Here is a 27,935-nt window from a genome sequence, read left to right on the forward strand (position 1 = left end):
AACGCCTAGTTTTTTAGAATACCCTAGGCTGAAACGACTAGTTTTTTCGAATAGCCGGATGTTTCGAAAAAACTAGGCGTTTCGGCCTAGGGTATTCTAAAAAAACTAGGCGTTTCCTGGGTTTTGAATTTTTTTAAAAAATTTATCGCGACGTACCGATTTCATACGGTTTGACGAGCCTTCTACAAGCGTCTAAGGTTGTGTTTCTTGTATTTCGTCGTTGTCCATAAGATCTAACGAAATTGATTTTGCAAAATTTTAAAAATTTGTTTGATTTTGAAACTCATGGTGGTTTGGGTGGTTGTTCGATGAGCGTTGGTGGTCGTTGACCACTAGAGAGAACGGTAAAAAAATTTGTGTACAGCAAAAGTGTTAAATTGAGGTAAAATTAATTATTTTTTATAATCATTATTATAAGGATAAATATGTAATTTTATTTTATTTTGCGGGCGTTAGTTAGATATTTGAGGGCGATATTTAACAACCCCCAACGTTAAGTAAACGTTAATTTGGGGCATTTGGCTTGTTTAAGGTCAGCAACTGAGTTTACCATAATGCCCCCCAAGTCATTAACTATGCTTCTAACCCCAACTAACAGCATTTATCACAAAGTGAAGCAAAAAATTTGATCGTTCATCTTCTCCCCTGTTCTGAAGCACGCAACAAAGCCCTAATTGAAGCTAAATTTGTGGAGAATTGCTTTGACAAGTTGTTGTTTAAGGTTCGTACTCATTTTCGAATTTGTTTTTGTGAATTATTTTGATTAAATTCTTATGTTTTAGGTTGGTGAATGCTATTTTGTTTGGGTGTTCAAATATGAGTTCGAATATAGAATTATGAGTAATGTAGTTTGATTTTTGTTCAATTCATGCTAGAGTTGCAATGTAGGTATTGTTGATGCATAAAGTTGGTTTTTTCCATTAAATTCTTATGTTTTAGGTAATTGAATGCTATTTTGTTTAGGTGTTAAATTATGAGTTCGAATATGTAATTATGATGTAATGGTGTATGATTTATGTTGAATTCATGCTAGAGTTGCACTTTAGGTACTATTGATGCTAAAATTTGGTTTTTTTTTCATATGTAATTTGATTTTGTGGTGTTAGTGTGATGCATGCTATACTACTGTCAATTTTATAACCTAGGTTTATTATAATGTTGTTCTTTAGTGTGTGATCAAATATTGTGTTGTGTAGTGTTTAAATGGTAGTGTACTATTATTTGTGCAGAATGGATGACACGGTTTTGTTCAGATTTAAGTATAAAGTGCATAAAGTAGATATTGAAGTGGATGTTGATAGATGTAATCTCATGGATTTGATCATAGAGTTTGAGGATGAGTTACAGAAAAGAGGGGTAGTAATAATTAATCCTATATTTGCTTATGCATATGGAGGGAAACATTGGCCCATTGGTGATGATGGTGGTGTGCAGAGGATGTTTAGGACATTCCCTGGGGCAAAAATGTATGAGACTCTAGTTGGTACTAACCCTTTGAGATCTAGTTACATGAATGACCTTGTTTCTGAGTTTAGAAGAAACAAAATAGTTGCTGAAGGAGTGAACTTTCCACCACCTCAGACTCACCCCCCCCCCCCCTTTTAAATGAATCAAGTTGTTTATGAAATTAATGGTGAGTCAAGCACAGGGTTGGCTGAATTTGGTGATGTACCACTACCTCCCACAAATGAATCAAACCCACCACCTACTGGTGTTGTACCAGCCTCACCCAATTTTGCCCTTCAATATGCAATTCAGAGTGAGACCACCAAGCTTAAGCCCAGAAGGAAGTTAGTGAAGAAATACCAGGAAGAGGCTAGTAAGTCAGTGGCTACTAGTACTGATGTTGATGCTCCTACCAGCCCCCACTAGTGAATATTCTAGGTGCTGAGTTCAATTATGATCCTGATATGACTTGGGCTGATATGTTGGAAGACAATGAAGATGGCAATTTGGAGCAAACTGAACAGGCTAGGAGGGAATACACTAAGGGTAGGAAAGAGTTTGAGAAGGTTTGTGAGAAGGCTGGTTCAAAATCAAAGGGGAAAGGGAAGGTAAGTGGTTCTGGTGCACAAGAAAAGGGGAAAGAGAAGGGTACTGGTTCTGGTACAAATGGCAAGGGGAAAAGGAAAGTGAGTGGGAAAGGAAAAGGAAAAGGGAAAGTGAAAGCTGGTATATATTGTTCAAGCAGAGATTGACATGGAGAGGGTTACATGCTCTGGTGGTGAGAAGTATCCCCCATCTCTCATATCCCCACACACTGTGTTTAAAACTTTACCAGTGAGAAGAAGCCCTAGGTTTTCACCAATTCAAAACACAATTCAACCCAATTTGCTTCCTTCCACCAGTCCTCACCCTAGACAGTCTGCACCTAACACTAACCCTAGTTTATTTGGTAGTAAAGTTGCAAAGAGTACTGCTAAAAGGAAAGGGATTTGGACTAGTTCTAAGGGTAAGGGGATACTTGAGCAAAAAACACTTGTTGTACCTAGTGAACCTAAGGCTAGAAGGAAAATTAGCTATGAAACTACTGATGCTGAGGGTGGGGGTGAGCCTACTAATTCTAGCAGCTCATCTGATGATGACAGTGAGGATAAGGACTTTGAGGGTGATGAGTTTGATGCTCAAGATGATTCTGATGCTGAGATAATACTTGATGAAGAGGTGCCTGAAGATGAAAGGGGTGAAGTGAACTATGTACCTCACATAGAAGATAACTGGGAAGCTGGGTTTTGGGCTGGGTTTGTGGACTCAGATGATGATGAAGACTATTTTAAGAAGTTGTATGGCCATGGGGAAATGTATGAGGAGGTCAAGTTTGGGAAAATTACTCTTAGACCATGGATGATTTTCATAGATAAGGGTCATTTGAGAGAAACACTAAAAGATTATGCAGTCCAAGAGGGGTTTGCTTTAAATGTCATTGCTGCAGACAACAAGAGATACATTGTCACATGTTATGCACAGTGTTGTGAATGGAGATTTCATGCTAGTAGGTTGTCTGATGGGAAGACATGGGCAATAAAGAAGATTTGGCCAGATGTTCATAACTGTAGAGGTTTGGAGACTTACAACCCTATATGCACTGTGAAGTGGGCTGCTTTAAAGGTGATGGAAGATATCAGGGCAGCTCCAGATATTCCAGGGAAGGCTCTCAATGAGCTTCTGTTTCAGAGGTACGGCATCTACATGAAACAAGCATCACTATACAGGCTGAAGAAGTATGTGATTAAAGAGCTGTTTGGTGGGCATGATGAGTCTTACTCTCATTTGCCTAGGTATGCTGACATGATATGTGCCACTAACCCAGATTCTAAGGCATTTGTTGGTTGGACATTAAGTGAGAGTATACCAAGGGTAAACTTGTTCACTACAATGTTCATTAACTTTGCTGGACAGTGGAAAGGGTTCCTTGCAGGGTGCAGACCCTTGATTGGGGTTGATGGGGCACATTTGAAAGGGAATTATGGGGGTGTCCTTTTGTCAGTAGTTGCAGTTGATGGCAACAATGAAATCTTCCCATTAGCTTATGCAATAGTTAGTGGAGAAGACAAGGACACATGGTCATATTTTCTTTGGCAATTGTACAACATTGTGAAGGAATCAAACAGGAAAGACTGGACCATCATTTCTGACAGACAAAAGGTATACATTTAACCTCACATATTTGTTTAATTATGTATTACTCTCCCAACCTATTCTTGCTTATGTTTACTTATAATTTCTGATGACAGGGAGTAGACATTGCTCTTACAAATGTGTGGCCTGAAGCAAAAAGAAGGTATTGTTGTAGGCACTTGAGTAGGAATTACAAGAAAGCATTTCCAGGGCCTTTGATGTACATTCTGTTCTGGAGGGCATGCAATGCCACTAATGTGTACACCTTCAGAAAGGCTATGGAGAGGCTACAAAAGGAAGGGGGGGCAGATATAATGAAGTGGTTTGCTGACTTAGGTGATCATGCAAAATGGAGCAAACATAAGTTTGATCCAAATGTGTGCAATGACTCAAACACCTCAAATTTTGTTGAGAGCTTTAACTCAACACTAGGAGTAGACAGATGCAGACCTGTTTTAGCATTGCTTGAAGGTAAATGTCTGTTCCTTGTGTGTTATCATTGAATTGTGACATAGTAGAAATTGATAGCTAATAGTATTCCTTTGTATTCATCTCAAATAGGCATTAGAAGAGTGTGCATGGTCAGAATTGCATCAAGGCAGCAGAGGGCACAGGACTGGAATGATGATGAGTTGTGCCCTAAAATTGCTAAGCTTGTTAGAGATATTAGCAAAGCTACAAGCACATGTAGGGCTTTTCAGTCAAGTCCAGGACAGTATGAGATTCATGAGGGGAAGTCTCAATTTCCTCTAAGTTTGAACAACAAAATATGTTCATGTGAGGCTTGGCAATTGTCTGGTATCCCTTGCAGACATGAAATTAGAGCTATGCTACATGCTAAAGTAGATCCTCACAACTATGTTAGCTCATGGTATTCTGCAAAAACATACAAGCAGGTGTACTTCCATGCCATAAAACCAATTCCTGATTTCTCTTAATGGCCACCAGCTGATCCTAACCACCCCAATCAGATTGCCCCACCAAAGATGAAGAGAGGTGTTGGAAGGCCAAGTAGAAACAGAAGAAGGGAAGAGGGTGAAGAGCAACCAGGCAAAGGGAAAGAACTGTGAGATGCAGCAGCTGTGGAAATTTTGGCCACAACAAAAAGACTTGCAAAGGAGGTTTAACTGGGAAGGAATTGAAAGCAAGTGAGGCATTAGTGGTTAAAAATCCAAGGGCGAGGGATCAATCAAAGGCTGCCAAGGAAGCTGATGCTCATTCCAATGCTCAAGGAGCTGCAACAGAGATCTCATCATCTCAGATGTCCAGCCAACCTCAAGACTTGTCTCAATCACAGCCATGAAGCTAATCTGCTAATTGTCCTGTTCTGCTAAGTTTATAATCTCAGGGAACTTACTTTTTTTTGTGTTGGAACAAATGTTTAAAAGATCATCATTTTTAGTGTTAATGTACTGTACTTCATCAGAGGTTTTTAGCATCAACTTAAAACTATGATTTAGTTGTTTTTTGGAACATATTTTGTGCAAACATTTGACCTCTTGTTTTTTGGGATCTATTGCTTATGATTAATTAAGTCTTTTGTTTCTAGCACATTAAGAATTGGTAATGTACTTGTTTTATTTCTTGCAATTTGCTGCTGTCTATATTCCAAAATATACAAAATAACACAATAAACAAACAAACCCATGTCTTTATTCCAAAATAAAACACCAACTGCATTAGAGTTTTACAATTACATGACAATAACTAAGTTCATCTATTTCAAAGTAACTACAAGCAACACCAAATACATCACCACAGCCAATTTCACTACCATGTACATAAAATCTGCCAAAACATCAGTCTTATGCATAAACTCTACAAATTCAGTCCTTAATGCATGTATATATGATGCATCTCCTTGCCTCCCTCCAATGTCCCTTAAAATTTGATCTTCCCTGACCCAAATAAAAAACTCACAGACCCTACACTTATAATAGGCCCTTCTAGGATTCGATATTGAGTTTGAAAACCTAATGTCTGCATATCTTGGTGGTTGGCAATTGCAGTTCATGCCTCTGAACCAAGCACCTTCAACACTGATACTCCTTAAAGATGCATCCCTGCCAGAAGAAGCCATTAGAAAAGTATGATTTTGAAAGAGAAATGCCGAGAAGAGAAGAGTAGAGAAGAGAGGAGGGAATTCTAAAGCAGAGAGCTTAAATAAGAAACCTAAGAAAGAGGGAAAAATCGAAATAAAGGGAGGGAAAAAGAAACAGAATTTTGGAGGGAATTCTTAGGGTAGGGGCATTTTAGTATTTTAATCTCCTAAACTCCTTAAACAAGCCAGATGCCCCAAATTAACGTTTACTTAACGTTTTATTAACATAATGATCACTGTAGCAATTATCCAAAAATATTAGGGGCACCGCTGATAATGAAAATTTAATGAGGTGTACCATTGATAAAAGTCAGAACTTTGAGGGTACCATTGATAAAATCCCTAATTTTTATCAAATGCTAGCTCCCAATGCGCGCTGTAGCTAAGGCTCTGCACCAGTCCAAAATCGGACGAACTTGGAATTGCCTATTTTTTGCGGATCGGGGACCGGACCGGACCATAATCAGTGGGGCCGGGTTTTATTCTAGACCTGTTTATTTCAATCCAGTTCGATTTTGGATCGGAATGGACAGGTTATATTTTTATACATACATTATTTTTTAACGTCTTGTTTTTATTTGCGTGCTTTCCTATTTTGTACCTAAAATTTATAAATTACAAATTTTGTACCTCAATATAAAATATAAAATTTTCACCCGAAAAATTTATATAAAAAAAAAAAAAAAAAAAAAAAAAAAAAAAAGCAAAACAAAACAATTTCGTGTCCAGATCAAAATATTCCAGTTTTTACGGACCGGACCAGAAACCCGGGATCACTAATTTGTGATGACCGAAGACCCCCTAGAATCTAATGGTCCGGTCATGATTCGGTTTTCGATTTCGGTCCTTTTTTGCACACCCCTAGCTGTAGCTAGTAATTTTTGGGAAACTCTTTTATTTGTTGGCAACATATATAAACAAATATTTTAGAGGTATAAATGTCCAAACACTGTTTTTATGATTTTTTTAATTGGGAAAAAAAAAACGTTAATGAGGACAAATAAGTAAATAATATTTAATAAAAGAGTATAATTGTCTAGACACTATTCATAAGAGTTTAATTATTAAATCACACAAGAAAAAGGTTTAGAGGCAATTAACATCAGATTAATATAGGTTAACAAACATTTTTAAGGCCGGATATAATTGTCCTCACATTATTCATAAGTGTGAAAAGCAAAACTTGATATCCCCTTATTATGAGAGTTGGATGGTATGATATTAGGGGGGTTGAGAACTAAACAGAACTTTTTGAGAAAAGTAAAGAAAGATAATTCAATATAATTATCTTCTAAGACAAGCAGATCAATATATAGTTTGATATTCATATTTTTAATTTCAACCCCTCGAAATTAAAAATAATTATACTTTAAGAAAATGTACAATATATTCATGATATCTCAATTTGTATACATGAACCTTCTTTTCATACTAAGATTAATTGATTATCATCTTTCCAAAAGATTGATTGTATAAAGGTTCAAGATTTGGTTCCCAAATGAGGGTGAAAATTGAGTGCCATAATTATTAACATGGAATGCTGTAATCCAACAGTTTTTGAAAATATTTCAATTGACATTACAAATCCTATATACATGTATATGCTATATAAAACACACTATTAGATCAAAGATTTTGCAGCTAAACAAGGTGAACATGCAACTTCATCATCTCGACCTCGTTTCCTCTGAAGGCTACTTCTTTCAACAAAAAAAGGGTCACTCCAATGCCTGACCTGTAAGTTACAATTCTCACAAAAACTCATTTGTAGATCCATTCATTTGAACGAGCGCCAGATTCATCCATGTCTATGAATATGCTTACAGCCTGCATCAAAACAAGCAACAAATTCATAAGATAACAAAACCATGCTCTTGTCAGCTAATTCTTTGAACATGAAACCAAGCACTTTCAGTCCACAACCTTTAATTTTACAGCATTAATGTTCGTAATATTCATACATTGATGCATTCATAGAGATTGTCCTTGAGTTTATGTTGTTACCTTTCCAATTCGTGGCCGCTCCTTTGACTTTGCAAGGCTGCTTCGGATATGTGAGACAGCACCCCAACATCTCAAATTGTTTGCCACATCATCAAGCCTCAATATGTACTCTTCTTCAGTTAATGGGAATGATCTCTGATATAGTAGTTACGCATATAACAATAATTATACAGCATTTAGATGACATTAAAAGTTTATAAACAAGAAAAGGCAACAATGTAAGACTATGAATTAATAAAATGATACTCCAAGCTTCATGCAAACTAGTGTCATGCCAACCAACTCTTAAGTCAAAGGTAAAGCGTTGGATATTTCCTGCAACTTGATTCCAGTGTTCTCACTCAAGCATAGAAAGACAAGCTCTAGTATGTAGAAAAGACTGAAAAACATAGCATGATTGTAAATGATCATAATAATGTCATGGAATGAATTGAATACATATAATTTTTTGTACAAGTTTTACTGTTTCTGTTAATTATGACGCCTGAAAGGACTTGATAAAAAGATGTAAATCTTCGATGTTTCCATCCGCATTCTCTCTGCCTTCTAGTCATCTATCTAATAATGTATATCCTCCTAATAAACTTCATGCCCCTTACTGGGAGGGAAGGGGTTAGGGGGGCAACATAGCCTTTAGAAATGTCACTCTATGGAACATCACTCCATGAAAATTACGTCATTTTTATGTATCTATCAGCAGTTATATTGTCGGACATTGACATTTCTGTAACACTCCGACCCCAAACAAATTAGGGAGGGGCCTATTGTCACGAAATGTGCACCCCGGGAAAACCTCCCAGGAATCTTAGCATATGAGCTCTTCCTAAAAGGAAGATGCACCTTGTTGATATGAGTACTATATTAAATTCCTTTAAGCCAATCATGAGGGGTATTACAATTTCACCTCAAAAAAGTATAACTTCTCATCCTTAATCTCTTGCCACGACACAGTAGATAACCTACCATAAAATCCGATCCAATTTCACAAACTCATCTTGCACTTCTCCAACGAAACCTCATTTCCAAATTCCAATACATACTCTCACAATGCAACTATGCATACATGAAAATCTCATTTTTGCAACTTTTATCTTATGAAAATGGTGATGTATTAAGTTACAGAACCCCTAATGACTAATGAGCTTCAACCTTTCCTTCTATCTAAATTTGATAAACATTTAAGATATTCTGGTCAATAAAACTATTTAAACTATAACCTTCTTGTTAAAAATTCCTGTGGAAATTTTTTTGCTTCCCATTCTAAATTATCATCACTTCCATCTTCTTTTCATGTTCTCCATATATACACCCTTAAGGCCTTCTTTATTCCATGCCCTTTCAATGGAAAACTCTTTGAAACCATGAATTACGCTCCTCATCCCTTTTTACTAATAATAAGAAAGGAAGCGGTAGCTATGGCACTTGACAGTAACATACCCTCCAAAGCTCCAACTTAACATTTACGCCTTGTCAGAACTCATCTAATTCAATGTCAACCATTAAGAAACTAAACTTGTAATAGTATGAATAACGATATACAAAGTAAGCAGATTGAACTAAAATTACAGGCAAGAGAGAATTAATACAGTATACACTACAATCTGCATCACAATATAATTTAAAGGGATGAACTCAACCATATATGCCACTATAGGATCACATCACTCAGCAAGCTATGACTTTATATTTGTAAGAAGTTACATTATGATAGATAAACAAAAAAACTGCTGCAAGTAAGGAAATTTCCACATACCTGCTCCCTGTACTTCCACATGACATTCATTGCAAGAAGGTTTCTCCCCATGAACTCCTGCACAGTGAGAAATACAACAATAGAATCTAAAACAAACAGTTTATATAACTCAAGAGAAGAATGCAATGAGTCAACCCAGGGTGACTAGCTCAACAAGTAGAGACAAGCTGACCACTCGGCTTAAAAGGCGAGGAATTGGGGAAACTATAAACTAAAATATACGGCTATTTCACCAAATGCCACTGAGCAATTTAAAAATTCACCAAATGCCATCGGACTTTTCAGAATTCACCAAATGCCACCCAGTTTTTAAAAAATTCACCCAGTGCCACTAATGACCAACGGTCGTTAACTCCGTTAGTAATTAGGGGTTAATCATGACACGTGTCATGATATAATTGGACCATTTATCTTAATTCATAAAAATTAAAAAAAAAAACAAAAAAAGTTAAAAAAAAAAAAACAAAAAATTAAAAAAAAAAAACCCCAAAATTTTCCCAGCCACCCCCACCACCGCCAAACCCTAGCCCCTCCCCTCATCTCGCCGGAAAACGGCCAGTCACCACCGGAACCACCTTCACCACCATTCCCTATCCCTCTCCCTTCACGCAACTCACCTCTCCCCAGCCCAGAAACCGACTTGCCGGAGTCGGGATCACCCGCTGTCGCCGACCCCCACCCATTGTTACTCTGAGCTCCTCTACCTGACGCGCCACCCATCCAATCTAACCTTAACCCGCGAAAACCACAACCAACCTCCACCTTCACGAGCAACGGTTCTGATTCAACCCCTTCCCGACCACCGCAGCCTCGAAACCACCCCTCCCCTGTTTTCCGGCTCCTATAAACCCCATTCCCTCACCTTAAACCACCAAAAATCGACTTAACCTAGAAAACCCGAAACCCTAGAAAATGGGATTTATGGGTTGAACCTGAAACCCAAATGGGTTCTGTAGTGGTGGCGGTGAAATGGCGGTGCATCGGGGTTGAGGATTTGGACCAATTGGTGCGCGTGGGAGCAGCGAAGGGAGCTAGGTGGTGCTAATCGTGGCTGATGTGGTGGTGCGTGTGGGTGTAGCAAAGGGGGCAGTGTGGTGCTTGGAGGTGGAGTTGTTGTGGTGGCAGTGAGGGAGCAGGGTTTTTTGGGTCGGGACGAGCAGCGTGGGTGGTTTTGGGGGTCGGCAGTGGGTCAGGTGGGGAGCTACATGGTCGGTCGGCCGATTGTTGGTGGTTCCGGTGGTGACCGGCCGTTTTCCGGCGAGATGAGGGGAGGGGTTAGGGTTTGGCGGTGGTCGGGGTGGCTGGGAAAATTTTGAGGTTTTTTTTAAAAAAAAATTTGTATTTTTTTTAACCTTTTTTGTTTTTTTTTTTAATTTTTATGAATTAAGATAAATGGTCCAATTATGTCATGACACGTGTCATGATTAACCCCTAATTACTAACGGAGTTAACGGCTGTTGGTCATTAATGGCACTGGGTGAATTTTTTAAAAACTGGGTGGCATTTGGTGAATTCTGAAAAGTTCGATGGCATTTGGTGAATTTTTAAATTGCTCAGTGGCATTTGGTGAAATTTCCGTAAAATATATGGGAGAATGTGATACAAAAGGTGCTCATTAGCTCATTTAATTTAACACCTAGGAAATATTGATACTGATCAGTGGACAATTAAATAATTCAATAAACGAAAGAATGGTGATATGGAAAATTATTGTGCTAATTATATATGCTGAAAACAAGATTCTAGTGACCAATTTGAGACAGGACACTTAAAAATACATGATCAACTTTGGAAAGGGCATAACAAGTAGTTTAAATTAGACAAGATAAATTCACGAGAAATGAACAGACCCTTTTATAAAAATGAACAAAAAGGGATCTGCTTAGGGAAGAAAAGTATTTCAAAACATAAAATAGAAATGGATTTTTTTTAAAATTGCTAAAGAATCAGTCAAATTAGCTGCAAGGAAAAAGATACCTTTTTTATGAGTTGTACATCATAGGACCTTCCATATTTGTTTCTTATAATAGCTGCAAGGTCTGCCCCACTAAATGTAGAGTCATCCACTCCAATAATTCTTTCCAGATTGTCCCTGTAACTCTCTCTACTTGCCTGAAAAGTGAAGCAAACAAGGACATATAATCTAGCCATCTTAGCAGTATGTATCAAGAAAGGCCACTAAGTATATTTAGACATGACCAAATATTTGGGGTTGGAATCATAGAGTAAAGTAGCCTATGAAGGTAAGGTATTATTTTGTAGAGAAAAAATGATTTAGTGATCCTTTTAACCCCATATAATCACATCTTTTGTTCCAAAACCATCATTAGTGATCCTTTTGGGCCATCATAAGATATAAAGATATACCGGTTGGCCTTCAGGCTTTGATGATTCCTTCTCTGAGTTTTCATCTTCTGGCTCGACTGGATCATTCATATTTACTGAGCTGGAGCAAACAGCATGATGTTTACCAGATTTTTGACGGTGACTATAGTAGACAAGATCACGGCTTTGACAAAAGCTTGATTTATATGGAAGTAATGGCCCTTTATATCTCTGACCTCTACCTTCACTGAACCTTCCCGTAAAACATTGTTGAGTCCCAGATGACAATATACTGGAATGGGTTGTTGCAATGCTCGTCATGCCTCTGCAAGCAAAATCTTACACTTGAGAATTCAATCCAACAGTAAGCAGGCCTAAATATGTATTATGTATAAGCAATATCCTATATTTGGCTAGGTCCAGGATATTAGGGTAGATTCAGAGTTCAGGAGAAATGATGCTAGTGTCAGACATTTGAACACGTAACTGTCAAAAGCTCAAAACATGGGTACCCAAGTCCCAGGAAATATGGTACCCCGAGTCCCAGGAACATAGGCACAATGGCACATTCTAAAAAGTGTGATACTAAATGCTATTACCTCTGACTTAAAGTATGCTAATGTAGTTATGCACAAGCCATAGCTCATCTAAAAGATAAAGCATGTTAAAAGCAAAGCACAACAATCTCTGCACTTACTTTCATTTTTATACAAATCAAACAATAAAATCCACATAATAATTCCCTTTCAAAACCTTCCACGTTATATACGAGAAAATACAGGTTTCTCTCAGTAATAAACAAAAAATTGTAATAAATCAACAACTTTTTCATCAATGTGGACTCCACCGTCCACGGTTGATGGTGTGATCGGATAAAGGTGTTGATTTAATTACCAAAATGTCATTGATTATAAACAAACATTTGAAGGCTGGTAATTTCTATAATCTTTAATCTTTATTTCTAAACATACAAAACTTCACATTTCAAAAAATCCACAACCATGATTCCATGAATGATGACAAAATCCAACCATATAAGACTAATCGCCCTTAAAAGGCTTTGTTCTCTTCACTAGATATTCGCTTATCAAACTAATTCACCATTCTATAAAGTATCTATTTTTACTGATTAAAACCGACTTTTATTAATTGAAACATATAATACTAACTAATTTTGTGCCAATTATAAGTGTGGAAGTTGAATATTCACAATTGAATTTAACTTAACTTATCTGAACTTATTTAATTATAAACTTATAATTTGAACTTGGGCAACCCTTATCAAAACTTATTTTTCCTAAATTGAACTTATTTTTCCTGAACTGAACTTATTAAAGCAAAAATAGTAATACATGTATAGTAATTGATAATAGCTTCCATTCAAAGCAAAAAAAGTAGAAATAAAAAGATGTTTAACACTCTCACTAACATCCGTTCTTAAAGATTATAACTTGAATCAAAACCCAGATTCCCAAAATCATTATACTACACATGAACTTAAAAACTTAATTATTAAGCTTACCTAACTAACAAATTCATCATAAATAAATATATACAAAAATTTTAAAAGAAAATTAAAAAAAAAAAAAAAAAAAAAAAAAAAGATTAATAACATATAACTGTAAAATATAGTTAAATACTACTTCGTATTAGTTAATAAAGAATCAAGAAATTAAGTGTAAGAAAAAATTAATGTTGCGTACCTTAAAAGAGGAAGTTAACAAGAGTTTGATTAACTAGTAAGAGAGAGAGAAAAGAAGAAGAAAGGGAGAAAGAGAGAGAACCTCACATTTTAATTTTCTTTTTAATTTTCTGAATTGAAGAATTTTCAGTAAAACGGCTTTGGACCGTTGATTATGAATTTGGAGTGAGGGTGTCAAAGAAATTTTGGTCCGTGGGACAATTGCATAACTTGCTTATGTGGACTCTATCAAACCAACATATTTCACAAAATTCATAGAGCGATTCCATAAGTACATTTCATTTTAATAAAATTTCCGATATACCGTCCACGTCAGCAAGTGTAATTATTATTACAAGAGACGCACACAATGCGTGCGTGGACAATATAAGTAATCTACCAAGCTCGATTTTTTTTTCCCACAATATTATCGTTTAATTATTTTGTATTTTTTTTAAAATATTAGTAGGTTTAAGAATTGTTGATAAAATATAATAAAAAAAATGTTGATGATGTCATGTAGGCTAAACAATAGAATTTGATTTTTATTGAAAAAAAAAATTTTTTAAAAATAAGAAAAAGAAAAGATGGAATTTTTTTTTTTTAATTAAAGATGGTAGTTTTTTTTTTTTTTTTTTTTTTTTTTTTTTTTTTTTTTGAGAAAAAGTTTTTTTTTTTTTTAAACAAAAGATGGTAGTTTTTTAAGATAGTAGTTACAATTTTTTTTTTTTAAAGGATGGTAATTTTTTAAAATGAGAGGGGTATTTTGGGAAAGTAAAATTTATCACCCAAAACCCCCTTTCACTTTATGTATTACTATAGATAGATAGATTTATTTTTTTTGCCAAATTAAAAACAAAACCGCTAATTCACATGAACATGGACAGTAAAAAATCAGGTTTACAAAAGATGACGTGGACAGTACGCCGAGAATTTTATTAAAATGTAGCGTATTTATGGAATTTTATTCTTACCCAACTATTATATTTCAAAACCATGGAATTTTATTCTTTTCTAACATTATCTATGGAAATCACTAAAATTCATAGTAGTCGCATTTTTTATTTTATTTTTTGAAAGAATTGTTAGTAGTCCCATTTTTAAAAGATGTTCTTATAAAGTTTTTTTATTCTATAAATAACATGGATTTGTGCTCATTGAATGATTCATGTAAATCATGTTAATTATCTTTTTTTTTTTTTTTTTGAAAGATTCTAATAAAGTATTTTCAAGGTGTTCTTAATATCTTAAGACCTTGTTTGATGAAGAGTTTTTAGCTTATTTTGGCCACTTAGATGTTTGAGCAATTAAAGAAGCTAACTTAGGTGTTTGGTAAATAGCTTATTAAAAGAGATTTTGTTTTTTTTGGGGGGCTCATAAAGCTCTTTTAGAAAGAAAAAAAATTATAAGAGCTTTTTAAATTTAGCTATTAAATAATAAGTTTTTTGTCTCTTAACTACACTATAACAGCTAACAATGAACAACTATTTACCAAACACCTATACACAATCAGCTAATTATAACCAGCTAATATGAACAACTAGTCAAATCAACTAATACAATCAGCTACAGAGTATTAACTAATTACCAAAAAGGGCCTAAATACCATTGTGTTTTTTTTTTTTTTTTTTTGCTGCTTGATATAATATTGGGGCTACTACTTGTCAGAGGACTATTGCGGTATTGCCAATACTGGCAATACTGCATTACATCATATAGGTGATAATTTCTTATGTAAAAATCACCACCTAAAATTGTAATAAATTGAATTCATCCAAATTTATGATTTCAGATGGCAAGAGGTTTGGAATTTCTATGTTCTATGTTAATCACGTTTACACATGTTTGTAACAACCTCAGCATGAAAATCCATAATAACTTAAAGGCCAATGTTGCTAAGATCAACTTCAGAAAATCGTCTAATTTTCTGTTCCTTTCCCTTTCGTTCATGCTAGGTACTAGTTTTCACTTTTCAGTAGTCTTCCTTGGGTTGCAGACTACAAATTTAGGTGAGAGCCTTCGCCATAGTGGGTGTTATTATCATCCATTTTGACATCAAAACTAACATGCCTCACTGGCTAAGTGGCTAGCGTTTGCTCACAGTTGCAATGACATCGAGGGTTTGCATTCCTTCATCTTCAGGCATATATAAATAATTGTTCCGTTTACATACCACATTGCCATCTATATCATACAAAACTACCCAGGTTTGCTCCAAAACACCTTGCATACATTAGTCACTGTTCCGTGAACATACCATATTGTCATCTACGGCATAAATAACCCAGGTATACCTGAAAGCCGAAAGATATTTTGCTACACAAAGGGGGCTAACTGGCTAAGGCAACAAAAATCTAGACCTTAATTAAGGCAAGGGGCAAGCCTACTCATAATGTGATGCTTATAATATCTGCTCACAACTGCCAGTCGATAGGCAATTCCCCATTCTTCTCCAGAATCTGGTTTGTGCGCGAAAAGTGCCTGCACAAGAATTGGAATATAGCAAGTCATTAGCCCATCCCATTCTTCTGTTTTTCAGCAAAATCCAGCACACTAAAACATCTACTTCCTCTGGTTAAAATGTAGGAAAACTGATAATAATGCAATTTAGTAGCAATGCAGCTAGCAAGAGATCTGAAAACTGTGGAATCAACAGCAAATAACATAGATACATCTAGCTTCCTTGGCAACTGTAAGCCACCAGAAGGTGCACTTTTCATGTAAACAGTAGCAATTAAACAAAATATTAGTATTAGATGCTCCTATCATTATGAACAGAAAGACTTACCTGCATCCAAAGAAACCCCTATGAGCAGAAAGACCAGAGGGATGAGCTGATTTGAGAATATGGTGCTTAGACTCGTCAATCAACCTGTACAATACCATCACCAATGTTGTATCAAACTGAACAGTTCAATAACCCTTACATTTAATATTTTGGGTTTTTCTAACATAATCATAAAAAACTAATTATCTGCTTCAAGAACATTTGAGGTAGGCAAACTTCTACAGAGGAAAAAAAAAGAGTCCAGATGAGGCAACAAACAAAAGCAGAGGTTGCCAATAAAGAGAGACATTATCATGACACTATTCACAGAAGATGCTCGGATAGCTACATATAAAGTACAGAGAAGAATTAAATCAAAATTTAATGAGTAATACACCAAAGAAAAATCACAGTTGACAATCAAGGTCAACACAACTGCACTAAAAATTTGAAATCATGTAGACATAGTAACATATAACTTGCAATAAGATTTATTCCAGATAGTGTAGAGCTAGGAAACAAACCTGACTTTCTCCTGAGCACAATTTCCCCAAAGGATAAATACAACACCTCTTCTCTTTTCAGAAATTGTTCGTATTACTGCATCAGTCAACTGCTCCCAACCTTTCTTAGCATGAGAGTTAGCTTGATGATTCCTAACTAAAAGAGTGGAAAGTATGTAAGTAACACGTCATAAATACATGGATGGCCGGCATGGCCCATAGGTAACTCATATGGTACATTTTATAAGACTGGTAAATTATAATGAAAAGAGCCCCACATTAAAGCTTTGTAGAATCTGTAGAATAAAATAAATATAATACAGGGAAGATTACCCTATCGGATGAGGTTTTCCAAAGGTTGCTACAGGCATCAACCAAGCTATCACTTGGTATCATCAATTAGTGATTTGTAACTACATTATTCTGGATTCATTTCTATCAAAATTTTTTATACGAGTCACAAGCAGGTTTTTTGAAAAAAAAAACCATTTAGTTGAATGCATCAAGACAGCAGATAATGAATAAACATTTACTTAGCATAAGAGCCTAACAGAAAGGTACAATGGTTACTGGCTCAAGTACAAGTACAAGCAAAAACTGGGTGTGAAGGCTTTGAGCATCAACTGCTGAGAGCCAAACATAAATCTCATCAATTGATATACATTGTTGAAGAGTTCTTCAAATTAGAAACTCCAGAATGCAGTTTCTATCAAAATACTTAAAATGAGGATCATGGAATCCTAATTCCTAACACTGATGGAAGTATGGAACCTATTTACTTTGCTCTCTTCTTGTCATATTTCTCAGTTGTATCATTTCAGGAACTAAAAATGTGCAGAGATACAAAATTAATATGCATTTGTCAGCTAGTCAACTGCTCTACCATCAACTTGAATGGTGGTATTGTACCCGGCACATGATGTTTTATAGCCAGCAACAGTGTGTCAGTGTGGGAAAGTTTTACTGTGTCTATTCCTACGTATCGTTCTACGTCTACTTACTCTACTATGTAGTTATTCATCAAAAAATCAATTATCTTCATCTTGCCATATATCTGCAAGATTAACAATATCTGAAATTTTTTTTACTTTTATGATGAAGTGATGAATTGTCCCTATTCTACTTGTTGAGGATGAGAATATGATCAAGTAGATGTAGAAATTTAGAACTATTTGAATTCAAATGTAAACTATACTATAGACAATTTGCAATAAATCCTTACAAAAACTGATCAAGACTACTAGGAGAGGGTTTTATCATAAAGGGCTAAAGCAAGATGCAAATCTGATACTTTAAATAAGTGGAGAAGCTCTGCACCAAAAAAAAAAAGTGGAGAAGCTAGAACAACAACAACAACAACAACAAAAAAAAAAAAAAAAAAAAAAAACACACACACACAGTATCTTAGAGAAACTAGGCAACTTACCCGTGAGGACCGTGTTGAGCAGCAAAATACCCTGCAGGATTCAAAATAACTTTCTTCAAACCTCTTTTTTTTCGAAAGTGCTGAACATCTTACAGCTATATTCAAGAATTTGCAATTTAATAAACAAAAATATGAATGACTGATCTACGAGTTATAAGTCTTAGCAGTACAAAAGAATAAACATGAAATTTGATAGACCGATTAGTTGCAGATGAAAATCAAGATTAAAGAGAAATAATGGCTGGTATGAGAAGTACTCTTGGGTATAGAAAGAGTAAGCAAAGGCTAATGAGGTCAATTCTAAAAAGCAGGAGAATGCATGGATTTCACATGAATTAGAAGCAAAAAGGCCAATTTAAAGAAGAAATGCAAGAAGGAAAATAAACCAGTACACTTGCCAGAACTATCACCTGAACAGTCCATTTCTCCAAATTCCCATGAGATGGAATAGTGCATCCAAGATCTTGTTTGAGTTCCTTGAATATATTTCCAAGACTTGAAGGAATCTTGATACCCTCAGGTACTGAGAAAGATAAACCCATTGCCTGTCCGGGTCCATGATATGGATCCTGACAAAAATTAAAAAATCTCAAGAGGTATATCTTTAAATGTCACCTTACAAGAAAGTTACGCAGATCATAAAATCACACAGTTCAGAGAAGAAATATAAATGGAGTGATAGATTCAGCCAGGCAAGAAAAACTTCCTGGGATAGAAGAAGCTCAGACCTTGAAGAATTACAGTTTCAAAAAGTTCAAAGATGGAAGATTTAACATTCTGGCAACTATATCTCATTTGTATCTAAGTACATATCAATTGACTCAGCATTAACCTCCTTGTTAGAATCTGAGAGGAAAACAACAATAAATGGATAGCACTCAAACTGCTTCAGGCCACACAACTCTTTAAACCAAGACATGTTAAGCAGAAATCCACCATAAGTCAGAAGATGATGAGTTGACAGCTTAAACAGTCTTATCATTTGTTATGCAGGGACTAAAACAAAAACTCAAAAGGAATGGACTCCAATCAAGCAATAAAGTGAGACACGCAGTCAACAATCAACGAGTACCTGCCCAAGGATTACAGCTTTAACTTTATTAAGCGGTGTTGAGTTGAGGGCATTAAAAATCAAGTTTGGAGGAGGATAAATGGGAACTTTGCCACCACAAATTTCTGTTTCAACAAATTTGCATAGACTCTTAGCATAAGGCTTTTCAAACTCCTCCGAGAGAGTCACCAACCATGAATCCTCCACAAGGAGCTCCTTTAGCTTCACATAGCCATTACCCCCTTCAGCTGATATGTTTATGTACACAATTTCAAACAATCAGATAATGCTCAAAAAATAGTATTACCTCGGTCACAAAGAGCAATGCAGTAGATAGGATTCAATCTAAGATCTTGGGTAATACCCCTAGACTTTTACCAACTATGTCAGTTGGGATATATATACCATATATGTTTAAACCTATGCATGTATCCAATGACTAAATTGTACTATACTACTACATACATTATTTCCTCAAAATTGCAACATTTGATGCAAAGTACACAACTTTACAGTTTCTTACCTTTTAATCTCATCTCAGGAAAACCTAGAAATAAAATTACAAACTTCTATACATCAAAATCACTACAAAACAATCAATATCCTTCTACTACAAGGCAAGTTTGTAATTTTGGCATTCTCAAGTAAACAGACACATAAATCCTGCTCGGAAATAATTCTTTTTCAACAAAAAAGAGCTAAAAAAACTAAAAAGTACTTTACTTTTAAGCACTACATAAATCACAAGATACATCAACATTGTTCCCTAAACAAATTCAATTTTTCGATTATCTTACTTCATAATGATCATACAAAACAATAAATCACATTTCACATTTCACATTTCTTTCAAACTTTATCAGCTTCAGCAATTAATTTAACAACATGACAATAATCAAACAAAATTATTGCCAAAAATAGTGTCTTTATAATTATAAAAATTAAATTGACCTACTAATTAAGAATAGAAAGGAAATCGAAAGATAAACCTTTAGAATTCTGAACTTTTTCTGAACAAATTCGAAGATTCCTTTTTGACAAAGCTAGGGATTTATTAAACTCCATTCTAAATTTCTGTTCAGCACTCAGCACCCCAGAAGCATCACTAGGGTTTACATCGCAGGAATCGCCATTATCGGTGATCGAAAGCGAAGAAGAGGAAACAGGAAGGGAAGTATCTGACTGCAAGTTGCTACTTCCGGCGACATTGTCGGTGGTTTTACGGCGTTTAGGGTTGGATTGGGGGAAGAAATCAATTAGGGTTTTGGAGGAGGAAGATGAAGGTGCCATGAAAATGGTGTTGTTGAGAAATTGGAGAGAGAAAAAATGGCGGGAAGATGAGAGAGAAAATGAGGGTTTATGAATTGTTGCTGCTGCTAATGTTGTTGTTGTTGGGAGGTGAATTCCTTGAATTTTCATGGTTTTTGAAGATGATGGGATGATATTATGGCGCTCATTTTTTGTGGGCTATCTTTTGGCGCTTAATATTTTTTATTGGGGGTTCGAAGTCGTGATATAGATGGAATTTGATCATAAATTAGTTTATGGACATCTCGTTTTGTGTGTGGCCGGCCACATTGTTTGGTCACTTAAACTTTTTTGTTGTTTGAACAAATGAAATAGTTAAAATTCAAACGCTAATTAAAAATAAAAAAAAAAAATTAAGGTAAAGGTCTTTACCAAACAAGGCTGAAAACCAATAGAGGGATAAAAGCTACGTATTGTAAGTTTCATGTACAATTTATGTAGATCATTGATGTAATTTAATTTTGTGAATGATGACAAATTGGATTTGGGTCAAGTGACATTGAGATATAAATCTAATGAGAATGATAATTGAAAATATGCTTAAATAAGATGCTAAATCTAAAACTACTAAGTCCAAATATGATACAAGCTAGTGCAACCATAGTCTTAAGACTCTTAACCCCCTTGAACAGTCACATCCAAGTTGTGTTTTGAAACAAATCAATTCATTAATCAAAAGTTATACGACATCTACAAATGAAATCTAAATCAACAAATACATAAGATTAAATCAAATAAAGTTTTCCTTCATCAAAACTACAATCGTTGAATAAATTTTGCACTGTGGTACATCTCTCGCACACATCACTAGAATATATAACATTTTGAGAGAGACGGTCTAACGGTTTGTTGTAGCCGTAAGGATAATTTTCATCTGATTCACTCAAACGCCTTTGAAGATTTGATAACCTTTGCGATCCCGGACGACTATTTACCAACGAACTGATAATAGGGCAAAAGATGATTACCATTTTAATAAACCCTAACACACACAAAACCTTAAAAAAATAAACAACAAAATTACGCAAAAACTAACGACTCCACCATGAGACGGACGAATTTTTACACTACTCATGTAGATTTATTGAAAATTAAATAGCAAAACCAAAGAAAATTAAGAGAAAAAAGTCGTAAATAGTCTAATTTTCGAAAAAAATAGACTATTTCTGGCCTAAACGGCCAAAAAAAATTGGAAAAAACCTTGAACATAAAGAGGAGGAGATTTGCTCATATAATTTGACCTAATTTTTATATTTGACTCAATTTGTACACTAATTCTTAAAAAAAAAAAAAATAAATAAAATAAAATAAAATAAAAAATTTATCAAATGAGAATTAACTTTGTTATTTTTAAATATGGAATTTTTATAATTATAAGGAAAATTTGACAACTGTAGCCATTTAAAGTTTGTATTTTGCAAATTGCAGCCATTTAAAAAAAATTGCAAATTTCATCTCAAAATTCTTATAAATTGTAAATTGCAGCCCGATTCAACTTTTTTATCGGTGTGTCTTAAAAAATATTCGGTTAAGGTTTTAGAGGCTATTTTAGCCCATAAGAACCCGAATTAAACACAAAATTAGCAGAAAAATAACGCAAGTGCCTCGTTTTTCGTAACAAAAATGTATCGATTTATTGGCAACTATTTTTTGTTGTAAAATGAGGCACTTAAATTATTTTTTTGCTAATTCCGAACTCAATTCGGAACCCAAAGAACTATAAAGGCCCCTAACACCTTTAAAAAAAGTTAAATCGAGCTGCAATTTACAATTTATAAGAAGTTTTGAACTACAATTTGCAATTTTTTTTCAAACGGTTGCAATTTTGTAAATTATTAATTATAAATAACTGCAATTTACACATTTTCCTAATTACAAATAAACCTAAAGTTGAAATAAGATCATAATCCTTTTTTTTGGGTAATCTTGATATTTATTTTTTTTTTTTTTTTTTGGAACCATCTTGAATTCTTGATACTTTTTTTTAAGGTAATCTTGATACTCGTATCAATTTAAATTGAAATATACGAATATTGCAATTTGAAATTTAAAAAAATGGTTGGAAATGCCATGACTCATGAACTCACGAAAGGGCTGTGATCTTCCTCAACAGTGAAGAAAACACCTAAATATTCTACATTTGACGGTTAAATCAGGTAACACTAATTCTTCGTCATTGTAATTCTTGAATTTGATCAATGGCCATTTATTAATTTCTCCTTAATTGCCAATTGGGAAACGCAATTAGGGTTACTTTTGCAGAATTTCTATGACAAAGTTGGCCCCTTTTCCGATTTCTTATTAGGGCAATTGATCGTGTATTAGTCATTTTCTCTTTTAAATTTCAAATTTAGGCTTAAATTTCAGTTTTCTTGTAATTTTTATGTTGGTATTTCAATTGGGATTGATTTGATTCTTTTGTAGTTTTAGCTTTCTTGTTCCGGCATTTGTGAATCTTTAGTTTTGGATTTGCATTATCAAATGCTTTTATAAAATTCAGGAAAATTGCTTTGTTTTTGTATAGTTTTATCATGAAAAAATTATGAAATAATTGTATTCAAAATCAGGAAGTTTCAATGGGATATATCATGACTTTATGTGGAATGTGAGAGAAATTTGATGAATGAAACTAGCAAGTTTATGAATTGTCTTGATAGGATTCTTGAAGCTCTTATGACTTTTTTGCCTTAGGTTTCAGTGATCATTGGAAGGATTAATTAGTGGATTTTTGTGGGGATAATATACATCTGAAAAAATTACCTCTGCGCCTAACTGGGTTCATGGGTACATAGTATTTATGAGCATTTTTTGTATTAAAAGAATTGTGCGCGGGGTTGGGGTTGGGGGTGGGGTGGGTGAGGTGATGTGATGTGAGGTGGGTAGAGGACTAGATAGATGCATCAGTTCTAGACGTGTAAGGACCAGATTTCCGTTTGAAGACAAAGGGAAAATTGTTCATGTAATAATAGCTACTAACTGATCTTAGGCAAAGCCTCATTTAACGTCTTTATAAAAGATTAAAGAATGCGTTTACTTTCCCTCCTCCTGTCAAAGAGGGAAAAAACTTTGCTAAGTGTTTTATAATCTATTTGGAATTCTCTGTTAAGTCAATTGTAAAATTGCAATCCCATTAAGTTGGTTAAATGTTTCATTTCTTGCCTGTGTAGAACTTTATTTTCAGACTGAAAATTCTTCTTCAAACATGGATGGTGGAGGAAAACGACAGTTGCCATCATGGATGATGAGATCTACTGCTACTGAGCAAGCAAGTATTTCAGAGACAAACAAAGAAAACATAGAAGGTTCTGTAAAACTTCATACCCAAGCTGTCGAGCCCCAAAAGAAAATTAAAGCTAAAAAGAATGATGCTGGGGTCCCATTGATTGAGGATGAATTGAATTCGCTTAAAAAATGTGAAACAAGAACAAGAAAAAGAAAGTTAAACAAGCATGATGAAGGTCAAGAAGAAAAATTTCATGAAGATGAACCATGTTTGCTTAAACCATGTAGAGAAAGTAGAAGCAAAAGAATGCCAACTAAGCATAGTGAAGATCGAGTTAATGACTTTCTTGAAAGTGATATAGAGAAAAAAGTTGATGGTGAAGTGAGAAAAAGAGCTCGAGAAAATGATCCCAGGAAGAAGCGCTTAGAAAATTCGACGGAAGAAGTTCAAAATGGAACAGCAGAATCTAGTTCAAGTGAAGATGAGCTTACGGTGGAAGATCTTGTAAGCATTGCTGAAGAGGTATTGCCCCCTTAAGATTTTGTACCATATATAATTATACAACTTATACTAGATGTTACCTGTTAGTATACTAAAATCTACATTAATCATCGATTAATACTTTGAACAACACTGGAATAGTTCTTATTAATTATTTATTTACAATAATAAACGCTTTCAGCTTGGGCAGTTACTTGGTTGCTTACATTTGATTCTCTCCTCCCTTTTTTTCTCTCTGGTGCGGTCAAGATCTTGGAGATTTGTAATATGCTCTTGTGGTTCACTTCTTATTATATTAGATTTGTGCTTATTATTTTCATCATGTATTTTCAGTATTTAAAGGCTGATAAGATGGAGTGTCATAAGTCAATAAAGACGGAATTTGCACCAGAGACCAAACCTCAAATTACATCTGGTTCTGAGATAGTTTTGGAGAAGAATAATCTCACGTCGAACACAGAAGTTAAGATGGTTACCGATCAGCCACTTTCTTCAGGCTCTTCTGTGACCAAGCCTTTATCCAGTGAAGGAAGCTTTCGTAATCCGAGTACCACTCGGGAACCTGGCCGAGACATGCTTGATTTGTTATTGGGTCCCTTGCTAAGGAAGGCAGGAGAAGTGGAGAAGAAGACTGATGCTATAACTGATAAAAACATGCTTGATTATGAGCTCAGCAAAATAAGAAGTCAAAATGACACTGTAGCAGAAGTGGCCCCTGTGATGAAGAAGAAATTTAGTCTTAAAGAGAGAGCAGGAAGACTCTGGGATTGAATAGCTGAGCTTGCTGAGTGTGAAATAGTACTGATTATTCACTCTAAAGAAATTCATCATCAATGAGGTCTGCTGCTATCTTTTTCACATTTTTGTTTTCTAACCTGTCTTTGTTTCTCTATTATTCTGCCAGGAAGTCTGTAACTGAGGTCCCTTCTGGTGCTTCATAGTTGTGATATTTCTAACTAGATTTCACACAAGATATTCTAAGAAAGTTACCGAGTCAAGAATGTATTGTTTGATTCTGTAAATGTATATGTATTTTACTTAGTAGCTGTTGCAGTTCTTATTCTGGGGTTTCTTGAAAAACAGCTGAGTGGTTGGAACCTCTAATTTAGAAAATCAGACTCTGCTATTCCTGGTTGGGATTTTTGTTGGGAAAGGAACGATTAATTTGTTAGATGTTTAGACTCTACAGATTGCTTGATTGAATCTCTATAACTGTGCTAGTGTACTTGAATGACTGGTTAGGTCATTTGAACATGATTTAGTGTGATATATGGCGCCTCTTGAAAAAACTTGGGGACTAGAATTTGCATCCACGAGAATTGACTGTTGTGGTATTTGAGCAATCCATAAAAGATTCTGTATGTATTTAGCACTCTGGATTTGCATGTTTTACATGACTCTTGGGATGTACATTTTGGCCAGCAGCCCAGCTGAGGTCATGTGCACATTTTTTTTTTTTAATGATGAGTTCAATGCAAGTCCTGTTTATGGAAATTTCAATTCATGAGCCAATGGATAAAGGATCTGGCATGTACATCTTTTGGTTCATGGATTTCCTTTTGGTGGTTTTTGAACATTTTATTTACAGGTAGATGATATCAATACATGCATAAATTCTGCTTGAGTATTAAGAAGCTTAAATCACACTATCCTCTCCCAAGGAAGTAACAAGCTTACAATGAAGGCAATGAATTGATGAGGTCGTAAAGGCTCACCATTAGGACCGGCATCATTTGTTAAATATTAAATCTATACCAGTTGTATGGTTGGATGTTCTTTTGTCCATGTATTTTGTTATTCATGTTCAACTCTATCAACTCGGTGGTTTTGGATGTCTTCTTGCTCATGCCTTATTCTTCTATGTTTTGTGTTCTGCAGGATTCGAGCTACAGTTTTGGCGTTCAGTCATCACTTGCTTATACCAAAGGGATCTTCAAGTATTTTTGTGGTGTTTAACATATGTTAGGATCTTGAAATGGTATATATAATGCTCCATTAGTGATATATTATTGAGATTGTCAATGTGGATGACCTTTTATTGAGATCCTTCTGTTGGCTGTTCTGTAAGTTTCATATCCTTCATATCCATAATTTCCATAATATATATCCTTGTGACTGTTTGATAAAGTGTGTCTTTTTAATTAAAATATGGCCAGAGTTAATGCTTAAGTTGTGGATTTTTGCAGTTTATGTGCTAATTTTCCATCCACGCGTTCGTGTTTGACTTTGCTACTGCAAATTCTCAAGACAAGAAGAGTAATTGAGAAAGGCGATGATTAATCTTGGTTTGTGCTACACAGTCCATGAAAAATGGATGAATATTGTCAATTGCAACTTGCAAGCAGTCTAGTGTGGGTTGCAGCACTATAGGAAATACAAAAGAAACTGGAAAAGCAGCTGGTAATCCTTTTTTATAATGATATATGAAGATTGGTACTCATATATACTCTTAGAATTTTATTTATTTTTGCTATTACTTTTTTGTATAATGTAACTTCTCATATGCTCTTCTTGCATTTCAATTTTCAACATCCACTCAAATTTTGTATGGTTGTTACTGTTTATTCACTGAACAGATTTGACAAGATCCTAAGTTAGAAATTAATCGGTTTTTGTGATCCTACTATTAGGTCTGCTGTAGAAAGCTCCCCCCTGAAGATCAAAGCTTTATGTCCTGGAACCTGGATACTGTCAAGCTGTCAACCAGGGTGTTTCACTCCCTCTCAGTTAGTTCGAGTGAGATCCTGTAAAAGTGAGGAAGAGATCTGTTTTTTTTTTAGAGCAGGAAGAGACATCTGTTTAGCAAACCTGAAGTTGTCGTCTTGTCGACTGTAACTATTTTTGAATTTTTATTCATGTCTGTATAGTGTTGTAGGGAATGTATATTTCTTAGTCCTCGCGGCTACCTCATTATGCAACTTTACTGCTTTAGAATGCAGAACAAGAATTGTAATAACACTCTCTTGGAATTCTGCTCATAATACATCTGTGTACTATGTTGTTTGTACTGTATTAGCAATACGCAGAAAATTGATGTCAAATTTCAATTGATGTCAAATTGCCAACCAGAGACCTTTGCAGAATCGCAGATTCTTCTATTTAGCAGATTAACCGAATTTAGGGTCTGCTTCTTCATCTTATTTTTAGTTTAGTTCAGCTCCAATTAGTTCAGTTTCTAATTTCCTTTATCTCATAATTCAGTTTAGTTCAGTAAATCAGAACAGACCCTTAGTCTGTAAGAGCAACCCCCGTTGAGGATGATTGTTTCAACTTTCAAGTGAATCCATCAAGGTTAATTTTGTAAGAGTCAGATGGTAAAAACTTTCAAGAGACGTGTAGGCGCAGGTGCTTGGTAATTACTAATTAGCTTGTTATAGACTTACAAGTTGCAGCTGTAGTACCAATAATAGTGCTCAATTTGTAGTAAAAATGACAGAGAAAATTGTATTTCACCTTTTTTTTTTTTTTTTTTTTTTTTTGAGGTCTCATCTAAAAATTCAATCTACACTAATATTATGACTTCTTTTCTTTGAGATAAAATATCTAAGAAGTAGAAGAAACATACTACAAGTATTTTTTACAAGAATTTATTTAATTTTTTTTTTGTTTGATAAGAAAGAACCATTTAATTCGACAATAAATTTTGCCCACATAAAAATTGAATAAAAATATTT

The 27,935-nt window shown here is 34.9% G+C and overlaps 3 protein-coding genes across 4 annotated transcripts; 1 reads left to right on the forward strand and 2 right to left on the reverse strand.

The window, feature by feature from the left end:
- Positions 1 to 7,205: 7,205 nt before the first annotated feature.
- On the reverse strand, positions 7,206 to 13,663 carry LOC145558229 (uncharacterized). Its single transcript, XM_081619386.1, has 6 exons — positions 13,505 to 13,663; positions 11,844 to 12,126; positions 11,454 to 11,588; positions 9,477 to 9,533; positions 7,724 to 7,858; positions 7,206 to 7,546 (listed from the first exon to the last, which is right to left on the reverse strand). Exons 2-6 carry the CDS (start codon positions 12,120 to 12,122, stop codon positions 7,481 to 7,483), a joined length of 672 nt encoding a protein of 223 aa, XP_081475512.1. The 5' UTR covers positions 12,123 to 12,126; positions 13,505 to 13,663; the 3' UTR covers positions 7,206 to 7,480.
- Positions 13,664 to 15,477: 1,814 nt separating this feature from the next.
- Positions 15,478 to 20,656, reverse strand: LOC145559362 (uracil-DNA glycosylase, mitochondrial-like). The gene is made up of 7 exons (XM_081620786.1): positions 20,219 to 20,656; positions 19,251 to 19,477; positions 18,589 to 18,747; positions 18,179 to 18,209; positions 16,774 to 16,909; positions 16,271 to 16,354; positions 15,478 to 15,963 (listed from the first exon to the last, which is right to left on the reverse strand). Exons 1-7 carry the CDS (start codon positions 20,646 to 20,648, stop codon positions 15,897 to 15,899), a joined length of 1,134 nt encoding a protein of 377 aa, XP_081476912.1. The 5' UTR covers positions 20,649 to 20,656; the 3' UTR covers positions 15,478 to 15,896.
- A 1,849-nt stretch (positions 20,657 to 22,505) lies between these two features.
- On the forward strand, positions 22,506 to 27,269 carry LOC145559363 (uncharacterized). Of its 2 annotated transcripts, none has more exons than XM_081620788.1 (6): positions 22,506 to 22,693; positions 23,705 to 24,282; positions 24,595 to 25,099; positions 25,850 to 26,324; positions 26,448 to 26,661; positions 26,892 to 27,269. In XM_081620788.1, the coding sequence occupies exons 2-3, from the start codon at positions 23,740 to 23,742 to the stop codon at positions 25,030 to 25,032; spliced, it is 981 nt and encodes a 326-aa protein (XP_081476914.1). In that variant the 5' UTR covers positions 22,506 to 22,693; positions 23,705 to 23,739; the 3' UTR covers positions 25,033 to 25,099; positions 25,850 to 26,324; positions 26,448 to 26,661; positions 26,892 to 27,269. The 2 variants fall into 2 exon arrangements, with proteins under 2 accessions (XP_081476914.1, XP_081476913.1); XM_081620787.1 differs by having other exon boundaries at positions 26,140 to 26,324.
- Positions 27,270 to 27,935: the final 666 nt, after the last annotated feature.

Source organism: Chenopodium album, chromosome 9 (assembly GCF_948465745.1).
Source record: "Chenopodium album chromosome 9, dcCheAlbu1.1, whole genome shotgun sequence".
Classification (NCBI taxonomy): domain Eukaryota; kingdom Viridiplantae; phylum Streptophyta; class Magnoliopsida; order Caryophyllales; family Amaranthaceae; genus Chenopodium; species Chenopodium album.

Coding starts and splice junctions, on each gene's coding strand:
- LOC145559362 (XM_081620786.1), bottom strand. CDS start 20,648: ATGAAAATTCAAGGAATTCACCTCCCAACAACAACAACATTAGCAGCA. Junction 18,210..18,588: donor TGGAGAAATGGACTGTTCAG/GTGATAGTTCTG, acceptor TGAATCCTGCAG/GGTATTTTGCTGCTCAACAC. Junction 16,355..16,773: donor TGTGCTCAGGAGAAAGTCAG/GTTTGTTTCCTA, acceptor GGTATTGTACAG/GTTGATTGACGAGTCTAAGC.
- LOC145559363 (XM_081620788.1), top strand. CDS start 23,740: ATGGATGGTGGAGGAAAACGACAGTTGCCATCATGGATGATGAGATCT. Junction 24,283..24,594: donor TTGTAAGCATTGCTGAAGAG/GTATTGCCCCCT, acceptor ATGTATTTTCAG/TATTTAAAGGCTGATAAGAT.
- LOC145558229 (XM_081619386.1), bottom strand. CDS start 12,122: ATGACGAGCATTGCAACAACCCATTCCAGTATATTGTCATCTGGGACT. Junction 11,589..11,843: donor CAAAGCCTGAAGGCCAACCG/GTATATCTTTAT, acceptor TTCACTTTTCAG/GCAAGTAGAGAGAGTTACAG. Junction 9,534..11,453: donor ATGTACAACTCATAAAAAAG/GTATCTTTTTCC, acceptor CTCACTGTGCAG/GAGTTCATGGGGAGAAACCT.